This window comes from Ovis canadensis, chromosome 8, assembly GCF_042477335.2.
Source record: "Ovis canadensis isolate MfBH-ARS-UI-01 breed Bighorn chromosome 8, ARS-UI_OviCan_v2, whole genome shotgun sequence".
NCBI classification, from domain to species: Eukaryota; Metazoa; Chordata; class Mammalia; order Artiodactyla; family Bovidae; genus Ovis; species Ovis canadensis.
Genome location: NC_091252.1, coordinates 88,465,808 through 88,479,716, shown reverse-complemented (window position 1 = coordinate 88,479,716; position 13,909 = coordinate 88,465,808). Strand labels below are relative to the sequence as shown.

Here is a 13,909-nt window from a genome sequence, read left to right as displayed (position 1 = left end):
TCTGGGAAGACAAGGCTCAGCTCTGGCGGTCACCTTCATGCTTTATTGCCTGTCCTTCTGCCCTACAATGAGGACGCTCTCCCTGACCATGCTGTAATGTACTTTCCCCTTTCCTCACTGAATCTCTCTCCAAAGATGCTCAAAACTGCATTTCAGAAAAGCAGAATGTGATCCCCCTAGAACATCTTAGGCAAATGCCCTTTTCTAACTTTGTCTTAAAATCATGTTTCTTTTTCAGGTTGCTATTCACCATTTCTCTTATTTGTTCAAGGAAGCCATTGTTCTCCCAACCCTCCACATTAAACCTTTCCAACCTCCTTACCTTTAAAACATCTGATCTGTAGTATAATAAAGGGCCTTCTTCCCTTTTCTAGATAATAGAGGAACATTGTTTTATTGTTGTATGGAAAATGTTTTAGGTGGAGAAGGGAGGAACAAGTAAGAAGCCACGATAATCATATTATGCATGGGAAATTGTTTATGGGAGTTTTAATGACGAGTCATAAATCCTCCATAGGCAATACAGCAGGCTGAAGATGGGCTAAAGGAATTAGATGCGGGAATCATTGAGTTAAAAAGGCGTGCTGACAAGTTGCAGATTGAGCAGCCGTCCATGCAAGAACTCTCCAAACTCCAGGTACAGTTTTCTACTAATGGCATTCAGCTTCAATGGTACATCCTAATTGGAAGTCAAGAAAAAATAAAAATTATAGTCTCCATTTTTGTCAGGTTTTCTGTAAAATTCATGTCATTTAGGCCCTAATTTTTTCCCAAGTAACTCTTAGAACATTTTCTAAAACATTTATCATATTAATATTTAGTGCAATAAAATAAATGGACACATTTTGAGATTTACTGAAAGGTAATCTGTGTGGGCTATTTGTTGGAGAACTTTGTGTCAAATCTTTAGGTCTTTTCTTGTATTTTTCTTGTAGTCTTATGCTTCTAAGATTTTTGTGTGTGTGTGTTACTATTATTCTGATGGTTAAATATTATGGTATAATTTATTTGTGGCCTATTGCTTTCTACTCCAGAAAATTTATTAATTGGCAATCTTATTAGATACCTAGAAAACCCTATATTGTACCGCAGCCAAAAAAAAGTTTTTAAGGAAAAAATACTTAAGGTGATACCTTTTAGAAAGTGTATTTTCTCAAGTGTTCAAAATTATAGTTTATATTTCATACATGGTTGAATGGAAAAGAGAGATTGTTTCAATTCCAGAACAACAAAAAATTAAGCTAGAAGGTAGCTGAAATCCAAACCGACTTCCCTAGCATCTTCCAGGAGAAGAGAATAACACTTTGAATTGGTGTTTTTAAATCTGGCACCTAGGCAGATAGCTGGTATAGGATTGGTAGGAAGATAATTAGATAGCAAAGCCAATGAAGTGTAGCATCTGATAACACAGATAATTTATATTAAGAAAAAAATGTGCATGTATTAGTTTTTTCTGCCCTGTTGAGTCCAATATAGGGTCACAAATTCTTCTGAGAAAATAAAATACCTCTTATTTTAAAAGAACATTTTTATTTCAACTGTCTCATTCCATTATCTAGGATTTCATAATGTGATGAGCCCATGGCCCCCACTCTGTCCTTTTGAGATAGTTTTCCGACAGTACTCAAATGTCAGGTGTAAGAGTCAAGCGTCATAGCTGTAAATAGGCATTAAAGTTGAACTTTTCCAGATTGAGCCATTTTGGCCTACTCAACCTTAATATGATACATTAATCAGGTCCATATGGCTCAAATAAATTTTGTTTTTGGTGTATCATCGTCTGCTAAAATGTCTTTCCAGTTAAATAGTTATTTATTTACTCCACCACATTTGGCAAGAAAACCCACCAGAAAACATTGCCTTTTTAAGTTTTAAAGTCTTTCTGCTCACTTGAAACTGCTGTTTCTGGAGCTCTTTATTTAAGGAATAGTCTCAGATCTGATTATTACTTAAGCAGACCCAATGTTAAGGATACTCTATTCAGTTACTTCAAAATTAGAAAAGTTGAGAGCATGATAAAAATTAGAACTGTGTTCTCCATGACATGTGCCTTAGCTGCAAGAATAGCTTTTCATCATTCTAAACCTTCATCAATTATTGATATTCTGTGAGGACAGGTGTCAGACGTACCCCATGTAGAGTGAGTTTGAATTGAACATGAGTTTTATCTGTTTCTTAGGACATGTATGATGAACTCTTGATGACTATTGGCTCCCGGCGGAGTGGGCTGAACCAAAATCTTGCCCTCAAGAGTCAGTATGAAAGAGCCTTGCAGGATCTGGCTGACCTACTGGAAACAGGACAAGAAAAGACGGCAGGAGACCAGAAAATTATTGTGTCTTCCAAAGAGGAAATCCAACAACTACTTGATAAACATAAGGTTATATATTAAAAAAAAAAAAAAAAACAGAAAATGTCCTTAAATATGTGTTCTTCTGGTTGCCGTAGGCCTCATGAGTTTCCTCCTGCGCACAACAAATGCTTTTACTACATAACCAAACTTGGTAGACCTGAGATTGTTCCACCAGTATGTACGATAACCAACCTCAGGTTAGACCCTGTTCCCTTCATACTAAGCACACACTTAGTATGCGTGTGCACTGTCATGCCCAACACTTTGCGACCTCATGGACCATAGACTGTCAGGCTCCTCTGTCCACGGAATGCCTATTTAATTCAGAAACACAAATTGCATTATTAGTGACATTGCAAAAATAAAGGTTTTGCCACTTCAAAGACTCAGCTTCCCAGACAGTGCAAATTTCTCATAGGGAAACTTTTAAAATTCCCTTGGATTACAGATGGTTGACATTCTACCTTTCTGTAGCTCTTTGGTAACTTATAAAGGTAGATTTGGGTTTGGGGATAGGGGCAGAGAACTATACTTCGTGCTATTTTTCCCAGAGGTTTTTGTCCAAAACTTTGTGATTTATTAAAGCCTTATCATTTGGCTTTGAAAACAGTGCTTTAAAGTCAACAGCTGGTTTTTCTCAAATCTTTGACCATAGCAATAAAATATCATCCTGAGTTATTCCAGAGGGGGAATTGGGATCAATGAGTATAAATAACAAAGAAATAAAGCTCAATAGATGAAGAACTCTAAAAGGATAGGCTGCCATTGAACTGATAGCCCTCCTGGCCAGAAGTCCGTCCAAGGCTGTCGGGGGAGATGGAGTTGTGAAACAAGTATCAGCTTTCTGCGAATGTTGGGCTAAGTGACCTCCAGGTTCTCTTCCAACTTGGAGATTCTATGATATCATAACTGTCCGTTAAAAATAATGGTTCTAGTTCCTCTTGACCAGACCATTTTCTGAGGGAGAGCTTTGCGTGAGTGGCTCAGTCTGAAAATGGGAAATTAAAACTATCTCCCTCTTAGGGCTGTGATAAGGATTCAACAAGTTACTCACTAGAGTGTTTATATTGCCCAGCACATAGTACACACTCAGTATTAGCTGATGTTGTCAATTCCCAGTCGTAGTTCCATCCTTGGTGCTGGGAACAGGAAATGGGATAGTCCTCTGGGGTAGCTTCCCAGGTGGCACTTGTAAAGAACCCGCCTGCCAATACAGGAGACATAAAGATGTGAGTTTGATCCCTGGGTCTGGAAGATCCCCTGGAGGAGGGCATGGAAATCTACTCCAGTATTCTTGCTTGGAGAATCCGATGGACAGAGGAGCCTGGTGGGCTACAGTCCGTAGGGTCACAAATAGTCGGACACAATTGAAGTAACTTAGCACACATCCTCTGGGGACATTTCCGTATAGAAAGTAACATTTTGAAATGCATTTGTAGGGCTGTGCAAGGCCTACAGTTCTACTGTGTGTAGGCATTTTATGAGGGAAATTTAAATATATTGATGCCAATCAGTGTGTGTCCAGTTAAGCTTGGCATTGAGTATGAAGTACAACAAATGCTCTGAGAATTCAAAGGAACAGAGCTCCAGCCCCACCCTGGAGGAAGGAAAGTCGTGACATTGTCAGGGGTGGGCATTGCAGGAAGCAGAGCGTGAGCAGAGGCTGAAGGTGAGGGATAGGCGCTGATGTGTCCCAGGGCCAAGGGAGGCTGGTCTGTGTGGTGGCAGAAGCGAGTGTCCACCCAGGTGGTACAGGGATTAGGAGCTGAGAGGGTGGATGAGTTTTTTAGCAGCTGCTCATGTGTGATGGGTTCTGTTCGGGGGCCAGAGTACCTGCAGCTCACCATTGTGTAGATGCTTTCAGTGAGGGGCCAGAAGAGCCCAATCAGGAGATAGAGCTCCCCAATCCCTGAACAAGGCTGTGGGTGCCTGGGTGAGTGGAGGCCAGCAGGGGAGGACCACTGTTTCCCAGGGATTGGCTGAGCTCCAGCAGCTTCCAGGTTTGACACGGTTTTTATCATTAGGTAGTAAACACATGAGTTGCTGACCCCTTTCTATTTGAAAAATTGCAGGAATACTTTCAGGGTCTGGAATCTCACATGATCTTGACCGAAACCCTCTTCAGAAAGATCATCAGCTTTGCAGTCCCAAGGGAAACTCAGTTCCACACGGACCTGATGGCGCAGGCTTCCGCCGTGCTCAAAGGGGCTCACAAGAGGGGTGTGGAGCTGGAATACATCCTCGAGGTGAGACCTCCCCTTCAGCACACTCCGGCTGCTCGGCAGACCTGGCAGGCGAGACATCTTCATTCCTGCGATTTGTCTCTTATGACCCGGAGACATCACAGACTGGGCATCACATGTGGTGTGTGTCCCTAGTGTTTCCCGTTTACATTTAGGTAAAGGCTGTGCCTTTCTGTAAGTTCAGTCAGAAGAAGACTGATTCCAGAATGGGCACAGTGATATTTACACTCTTGATAGACTTGCCTTTGATATAAATTATTGAAGAAGACTTCACATGATTAAAAAAATTTTTTTCCAATTTTAAATAAAAAAATAATTTTAGAATAAGTGATTTGAAATTTCTTCTTAATAGACTGTCTATACTGTATATTCATATTTCTTAACTGTCTGTATCAGTTTTTTATCTGCAAATGTGAAGTATTTAGTTCACTTACTCTGGGAAGTTAACAAGCCTGTTCCTTTCACTCAAGTCATTGGTTTATCCTCACTGCGGGGAAGGATGAAACCGTGCATTTCAGATGCCCACTGTATTCAGACGTGCTGCATATATTATTCTATTTAAGCCTCACAATGGACAAGACTGTTAGTATCGCCACCATTTCTTTTAATGTTGAAAGTGAGGTTCAGAGACGTCAATAATTTGCCCAGGTCTTACAGCTGCTTAGCTACAGATGTGAGAGCCATGCGTGGTGCTTTGCAGGGTGACTTTCTGATGACTTCCTTCAAAGCCATCTTTTGCTTCCCAGAGAAAAGCCCCAACGCAGGCACCTCAGACGTGTCTTTGAAGGACTCCATCAGGTGCATGTATGCACGCAGAAAGGATGCTGTTTCTTAATGCGGGTCTTCAGCTCACACACTGATGTCGTGTTTCTAGACATGGTCCCAACTGGAGAAGGAGCACTGGGAGCTTAGCCGGCAGCTGGAGGTGGTGGAGGGCAGCACCCCAAGTGTGGGTTTGGTGGAGGAGAGCGAAGACAGGCTTATCGACCGGATTGCACTCTACCAGGTCAGCATCCAGATGACGGCATGGTATAAGAAGTTGCCACATCGCTTTTTGAAGCTTTCCCATGTTTTTAACAGATCTACTCAAACTTTCAATCCAGTATTTTGTTAAGTACTTTTACTTTCAGTGTTTGTTTCATAATAGAACATAAAAAGATCTTTTTCTTTTTTTTAATGAGAGCCCCTTTTGAAAATGTAGCCTTCAGCAAGTGTTTCCACTTGTTATGCTGAAGTCTCACTGTCTTGAAATAATTACAGATGGTTGTTTTATGATAGAGCATCAAAAAGCCCTCCCCCCCACTTTTTTTCTTATTTTTAATGAGAGAGAGCTCTTTTTGAAAATTCAGCCTCCACCAAGCATTACTTTGTATTTTTTTGTTGGTGTCACAATATTCTTCAAATAATGATACGTCAATAGTTTTAAGTACCCCCAAAGTTATATACTTAGATATAGAAACATGAAGTAGAAACTTCAGTGTAAATAGTTAAAATCTGACTAAGGGGTAAGGGGAACATTATAGAGAAATTATAATCTTTAGGGTGAAAAATTGCATTATCTGAACTTTGACCCAGTATTTTCGATCATTTTAGCATTTGAAATCCAGCCTTAATGAATACCAGCCCAAATTATATCAGGTAATAGATGATGGAAAACGACTTCTGATATCTGTTAGCTGCCCAGATCTGGAAAGCCAGCTAAATCAACTTGGAGAACACTGGTTAAATGATACCAACAAAGTGTCTAAGGAACTTCACAGACTGGAAACAATATTGAAACACTGGACCAGGTAATACTTGGGCAAATTTTTAAATTACTGCTGCAGTGTTTATAAGGCTGTTGGGCCTCCGAGTTGAAAAAGATGTGGTCCCTCAAGGAACATACCACAGAGTTTGGAAAAGAAAGCCAAACACGAAGCTTCAAATTGGATTCTTGTGTAATTGTGTAAACATGTACTTAAAAAAAGGGTGAGGGAGGCAGGCATTATGCAATACATCTAACTTTTGAGCTGTCGTCTCCCTTGCCTATCAATGCACATGGGTGGTCACAGTAAATCTTAGAAGGAGAGAAAGAAGAGAGAGTGTGTTTTGAAAAGATAGAGTTTTCCTTGAGGGCAATAGCAGGTAATCAAGAGAGGTGGAAGGTTGATTTTATATAACAAAATCCTTGTTTTTATGCCACCTTTATGTCTAAGAACTTTAACAATCATCTAATATTTTCTCAGTAGGTAGCCTCAATGTGAAGGAGTAGGAGAAAGATATTTTTTAATTTTCAGCTTAGACATGGGAATACTGAAACAGAGAGACTGACCCTCTTAAGATATGGATATTAAGAGAAGGGAATTTGAGAGTGTCCACCCAGGGCATGATTCTCCCAAATCCTGACCTGTCTCCTTTCAAAATTAGCATTTGCGAACAACATAGGTTAGCATAAAGTTGGGATTGGATGTTTACTTAATAGGCTTATTATTATCCTTACAGATATCAAAGTGAATCTGCAGATCTAATCCACTGGTTACAGTCTGCAAAAGACAGGCTAGAATTTTGGACTCAGCAATCTGTGACAGTCCCACAAGAACTGGAAATGGTCCGTGATCACCTGAATGGTTTTCTGGTAAGCTTAAGAATCTAAAGCATTTGATTCGGTTTTAACTGTTTTCAAGCCTTTAGGTAAAACCTGACTTAACACCAGTAAAAATATCAGCTATAAGTGGATATAGTAGTAAGTCAAGCTATAGAGAATTTGTCGTTGTTAACTCTGTGTGTTCAATCATTCTGCAAAATACTAAGCCTCCACATTGCCTCTTTAGAGTAGTGTCTAAGGGAGGTTGGCTTTCATTCAGGGCAAGGGCCTGTTGCTTTTATTTTCCTCAGAGTGCTTAATATCGCCACTCCCCTTCAAGATGGAAAGAAAAAACTTTATGTAATAAGTTAGTCCCTTTCTGTAAATGTAAGGTCTGGCTACTTAATCCTGATTTGACTGTTGGTACTTCTTCTAGGAGTTTTCCAAAGAGGTAGATGCCAAGTCCACACTAAAATCGTCTGTTCTGAGCACTGGAAATCAGCTTCTTCGATTAAAGAAAGTGGACACAGCTGCCTTGCGTTCTGAGCTGTCCCACATTGATGGCCAGTGGAATGACCTGCTGACAAATATTCCAGCCGTACAGGAAAAGCTTCACCAGGTACAGAAATAATCATCAGTTTAATTGTTCATAACTGATGTAAATGGTATTAGATGGAAAAGTACATTTATCTGCTTTTGCTCACAAATTTAAATCAGCTATGTCTTGGACACCCTGTCTTTTATGTCTTCCCTTATATTGCATATTAATATTGCTAGACATAAAATAGATAACCAAAAAGAACCTATGGTATAGCACAGGGACCCTCACTCAATATTCTGTAATGACCTGTATGGAAAGAATCTAAAAAAGAGTGAATGTGTTATCTGTATAACTGACTCACTTTCCTTTTCAGTAGAAGGTAACACAACATTGTAAATCAATGTGCCCCATGCCCCCCAAAAAGAAAAGAGTGAATGATTCTACAAATGCCCAATCTACCAATTCCCTGTCTTCCAATGGCTTCTTTATTGTGTGTGTTAGAATCCTTGTCTGTCCATGTTTAAATTATTTGTTTTCTCATAAATAAAATGAGTGTGACCATGCCTCTCTCAAAAAGTAAGTAGTTATGAAGATTTAATAATAGTATATGTGAAAGTGAAAGTCGCTCAGTTGTGTCTGACTCTTTGCGACCCCACGGACTATACAGTCCATGGAATTCTCCAGGCCAGAATACTGGAGTGGATAGCTGTTCCCTTCTTCAGGGGTTGAACCCAGGTCTCCCGCATTGCAGGCAGATTGTTTACCAGCTGAGCCAGAAGGGAAGCCCAATAGTATATGTAAAAGACCTATAATCTTACCTACAATAGAGCTGACATGCAACAAATAGAGTAAGGAAAAGTAAGCAGTTTCCTTATCTGGAAATAGGCTTCTTAGTGCTGACTTCCCAGCTGTTTTATCTGTATCTCTCTTTGACATTCATCACTGTGTAAAAGGCGTGTTTCATATAAACGTCTCATCCCTCCTAATCAGTGGCTGAACATTTCTAGAGAGCAGGAAACATCTCACATTGACTTCTATATCTTTCTGCACTACCTAGAAGTCCATAAATATTTTGAATGATTGCTTTTGTCCCCCCAATCCTTCTAAGTATTTGCATAAATGTTTGATATGTTAAGGAAGATTCAGGATTCTAAGTATATTTTAGTGAAAGATGGAGGAAATTGGCTATACTCTTCGGAACAAATATCAGAGTGCCAAAAATCTAGAAAATGATAGTTTGTCGTGTGGTGGTATTTTTCTTCCTTCTTTGAACATTCCTGAGTCGTAATACACAGAGATTTTACAAGATAATTAATAAAATACATCTGTTGAATGTTTTGTAGTTACGTTTTTTAATACTCATAAAACTAGCTATAAAATAAGAATAATATTTTCTTCTTGCTGGTGTTTTGATTAATTGGGTAGTGTTAATACAATGTTTATAGTATTCGATGTCAAGTGAACATGAGGACTATTACTGTTCAGTGTTTGCCTGATGTTTAATTTCCAGCTTCTAACGAGGTTAATAGCCAAAAATGTCATTAAGAAGTGTTACTCTGTTGGTACTTTAGTAGGAATTAGTAGAATTTTAAGTTAACAGAAATCAGTTTGAATTTTAACACTGTGACTTGTTCTGTCTCTGACATGAGCAGCTCCAAATGGATAAACTGCCTTCTCGCCACGCCATTTCTGAAGTCATGACTTGGATTTCTCTTATGGAAAGTGTTATTCAAAAGGATGAAGAGAATATTAAAAATTCCATTGGTTACAAGACAATTCATGAGTACCTTCAGAAATATAAGGTAATTAAACATTCTTGTTTGTTTCTGGCTCTTTGTGTTTTAAGACTGCTTTATTGGAAGAAACTCAAAAACTCAAGTTATAGAAATCAGGTCTGAAATATAGTGACCAGAGAGGTTTCTGATAGTAAGAAAACTGCCTCCCTCGTTATAGGCATAGGAGCATCGTCCAGTATAAGGACAAAATTTTGAATAAGATTTTGTGTCATTTTAAGAAGTCATAAAAATAAATACTATAATTTATTTATATGATATAGTGGGATTATGTAGTTTGTCCAATTCTATGTACTCTTCCTAAAAAATATATATATTTATACTCAAGTTTTCCCTGATGGCCTAGATGGTAAAGAATCTGTCTGCAATGTAGGAGACCTGGGTTCAATCCCTGGATCGGGAATATCCTTTGGAGAAGGACATGGCAACCCACTCCAGTATTTTTACCTGGAGAATTCCATGGACAGAGAAGCCTGGTGGGCTACAGTCCATGGGGTCACAAAAAGTCAGACACCACTGAGCAACTAATACACACACACATATTTATACTCAATATATCTATATGTTCAAATTTTCACAAATTTAAATTCGATATATTTATACATTCAAAATGTATTAAATCAATTTATATTCAGTATATTCATATGTTGCATATTTACATATATATTCAATTTCTGAAAATAATAGATTATATTAATATATACAGACTGTGCCATTTGGACTAAAATCATGGAAGTGATAATATTCATCTTAAGCTTGCTTAAGGCTTTCCAACTCCTGGTAAAATATTAAAAAGTAAAAGTCGCGTCCCGCTCTTTGCAACTGCATGGGCTATATGGTCCATGGAATTCTCAGCCAGAATACTGGAGTGGGTAGCCTTTTCCTTCTCCAGGGGATCTTCCCAACCCAGGGATCAAACCCAGGTCTCCCGCATTGCAGGTGGAGTCTTTACCAGCTGAGTCACAAGGGAAGCCCAAGAATACTGAAATAAGTAGCCTATTCCTTCTCCAGCGGATCTTCCCAACCCAGGAATTGAACCAAGGTCTCTTGCATTGCAGGTGGATTCTTTACCAACTGAGCTATCAAGGAAGCTGATATGTATAAAATCATATAAGAAATGTATACATATAACCTTATTTTCTTATTTTCTCCTCTCCCTTTTCAGGGTTTTCAGATTGACATTAACTGTAAGCAGCTGACTGTTGATTTTGTGAACCAGTCTGTGCTACAGATCAGCAGTCAGGATGTGGAAAGTAAACGCAGTGACAAGACTGATTTTGCTGAGCGACTTGGAGCAATGAATAAAAGCTGGCAAATCCTGCAGGGTCTGGTCACTGAGAAGGTGAGCCAAGCATTCCTTATCCATGTTTCATGAAAACTCCAAGAACAGGTATACTCGGTAGAGAAAACTCATTCCACAAAGTAGTATGGGTCCACTGGGCATAGGACTGCTTCTGAAGGGATAGATCCTGGAGGTTTTCATTTTAACTGTTCTTCAGCTTTGTTCATTATTTTGTCTCTGTACCCTCTTCTCTTTGAATATTTCATATTGTTTTCCTTTATTTAAGGTCTTAATATCTTTTTCCTTTGCTTCAAAGTTGACTTAAGTGATTTACTTGTTTACCGATAATAGTCATTGATTTACACTCTTTAACATTCATTCTTAATCATAGATACAATGGACTGTTTTTTTTTAAGAATTCTTTATCTGAAGGAAATAGTGATCTGCCAATAATTGGATTCTAAAACAAAATTGCAAATTTTGTTATGTTTGTTCAGATTCAGTTGTTGGAAGGCTTATTGGAATCTTGGTCAGAGTATGAAAATAACGTACAGTGTCTGAAAACATGGTTTGAAACCCAGGAAGAGAGACTGAAACAACAGCATCGCATTGGAGACCAGGCTTCAGTTCAGAACGCGATGAAAGACTGTCAGGTAACTTGTCTGAGTGGCGGACAAGCACCCTTCACAGTTTGATGTCATACACCAAATTTGCAAGTCATGACAATTGAGAGTTACATATTAAAAAATGCTGCATTTGGTAACAAATTTCTCTGATTACATGAATTATAATGTTTTTCCACCTAGTAGGTTTTTTTCCACCTTTTTTTATAAATTTGAATTTATTAATAGAGAATGGTTCTAACCCCCCATACTGATCATTCGGGCTTCCCAGGTAGCGCAATGGCAAAGCATCCACCTGCCAAGGCAGAAGACACAAGAGACTCGGATTTGATCCCTGGGTCGGAAAGATCCCCTGGAGTGGGAAGTGGCAACCCACTCCAGTTTTCTTGCTTGGGAAATTCCATGGACAAAGGAGCAGGGCAGGCTACGGTCCTTGGGGTCAGAAAGAGTATTGAGTAGGACTGAAGCGACTGAACACACACACACACACTTCCTTAAGAAGCGCTTCTCTCACCTGTCTTTCCTGTATAAATGGAAGTCAGCATTAGAGGCTTGATTGAATTCTGGTTCAACTCCAGTGAGCCAGTGCTTCCCAGGGGACAGTGTTGCCCCCACTACTGTGTCCCATCAGAAAGACCAGACAGCGCCTGCTTATTCCGCAGTTAGTGATAAGGATGTTGGTTCAGGTGGAGTGGGCTAACTAAATGTTTTCCAGTGACTTGGGACTCCTTAATATTTCCTTAGGGGTTCTTGTTTATATGAAAGAAATATAAGCTATTACAGTTAATGCTGTAATTAAAAAAAATAATTCAGTAATTTATGTGTTACAGATTAGCTGTGATGGTTCTCTATAGTATTTCCTAAGGATAGTTGAAGACTAAACTGTGAAGCAATTCTACAGAAATGCTCCTTACCCCAAATCTGTTTTTCTATTTCAGCTTTCAAAAAGAAAGGCCTTTCCTAATGATCTTCCCTTGAAACAATGTTTTTTCTTCAGGGGGTATATGTAAAGAGATATATTTAAGCTCTCAATCAAAGCCTTTTGGTTCAGAAAAGAGCACGGGCTTTTGTACTGGGCTGACAAGCTAATGAAGTACAATTTTGAGGATGCATGAAAATGGCAAAGGAAACTATCATACAGAGAAATAGTTTGAAAAAACTTCACATCATAAGATGGGTGTGTAGGGACTTCCTTGGTGATTCAGCAATTCCACTGCCGGGGACACTGACTGGTTCCATCCCTGGGCAAGGAACTAAAGTCACACATGCCTTGTGGCATGCCCCCACACACCCCCCAAACCCCTCTCCCTGCAAAATAAGATGGTTGTGTAAAAGATGGAAGACCAAAAACATGCATTAGCTAGTCTCATTGCCTTTCCAATTTTCCAGGGTCCAGTAGTGTTTTTAACTTAGGCTATCAATTCTAAAATGTACAAGTAAGCCAGAATTTCAGAATTTTACTTTGAAGGATGACTTCCTCAAGTGTCTTTATTAAAATTAAAACATAATTTCAGAATGAACATGAGAAAGATGAGTGCTTCCTTATGACCTTGTTGTAAGAAACTTGACTATGGAAAGACTGAAATTATAGGTTAGCTTTCCTTGTCCTTTGTTTTTCCTTCTTCCTTCTCCTCATTTATTTTTTTCTTGCTTGCTATTTTTTGTTCTCCTTAATGTACTTTTCTTCTGCCATTTTCCATTTTCTTTTTATGTAGTGTCTTCTGTTTGACAGAGAGAGAGAGAGATTGCTAGATGGAAAATATAGCAGAAACTTGACCAAGTCTTACTCCTTTTCCGACCCAAATTGTAGTCTCCCAGAGGGTCACATCAGGCAGTGTCAGAAAGAAAGCTTCATGTGTGGTTGAAAGGACTTCACCCCAATGCCAATCCATGATTTCAAATGAAAAGTCATTAAAAAAAAACAACAACAGAATTAAAGTAGTCCACATTTATTTTGGGGTATCACAGATAAATCACAGTAGCCTAACTGGCAAGTTCCACTGACAGCACCACAAACATTGGTGAAAATTTATTGTTATTCTTGAGAAATTTTTCCTCTGGACCAAAGTATAGAATTCAAGCCAGCATACTTACAATGGTGACTGGATTCAAGCTTTATTTTGTTTAAAAGGTCTTGGATATTTTTTTACTTTTCCAGGAGTAATTTATGAACTCAAAGCAACCTAAAAACTGATATTTCTGAATTAGCCCAAGTTAAGAATGATTTATTATTGCAAAAAATGTTAGTTTTGGCTTTTCCCTTCATTGATCAGAAACAGAGTCATCTTTTAATTATTATTGGAGAGAAATGAAAACATACCTTTGTTTTGCACAAAATATATATTTCATTCCTGTTTCTCTCCTGGGTTGTGCTTTTATGCCAACATAAATGTGCAGGACACTTTTGAGATGTGTTTCTAAGCAATGGATCATTTATTTAATATTGCTCACTTAAAACGCTAACATCTATGGATAAATGAGAATAAGGTTAATTCTAGTGGTTGAATTTTA

The 13,909-nt window shown here is 38.7% G+C and overlaps 1 protein-coding gene across 1 annotated transcript in view; it reads left to right on the top strand.

Moving 5' to 3' along the window:
* The window catches only part of SYNE1 (spectrin repeat containing nuclear envelope protein 1), a 495,298-nt gene that overhangs the window by 361,853 nt on the left and 119,536 nt on the right, over positions 1–13,909 (top strand). Inside the window, exons 105-114 of the mRNA XM_069598737.1 lie at positions 518–637; positions 2,180–2,380; positions 4,426–4,599; positions 5,471–5,602; positions 6,190–6,386; positions 7,078–7,210; positions 7,596–7,778; positions 9,353–9,502; positions 10,659–10,835; positions 11,273–11,428. Of these exons, the coding sequence (XP_069454838.1) occupies positions 518–637; positions 2,180–2,380; positions 4,426–4,599; positions 5,471–5,602; positions 6,190–6,386; positions 7,078–7,210; positions 7,596–7,778; positions 9,353–9,502; positions 10,659–10,835; positions 11,273–11,428 (1,623 nt within the window). The remainder of the gene's footprint in view (positions 1–517; positions 638–2,179; positions 2,381–4,425; positions 4,600–5,470; positions 5,603–6,189; positions 6,387–7,077; positions 7,211–7,595; positions 7,779–9,352; positions 9,503–10,658; positions 10,836–11,272; positions 11,429–13,909) is intronic.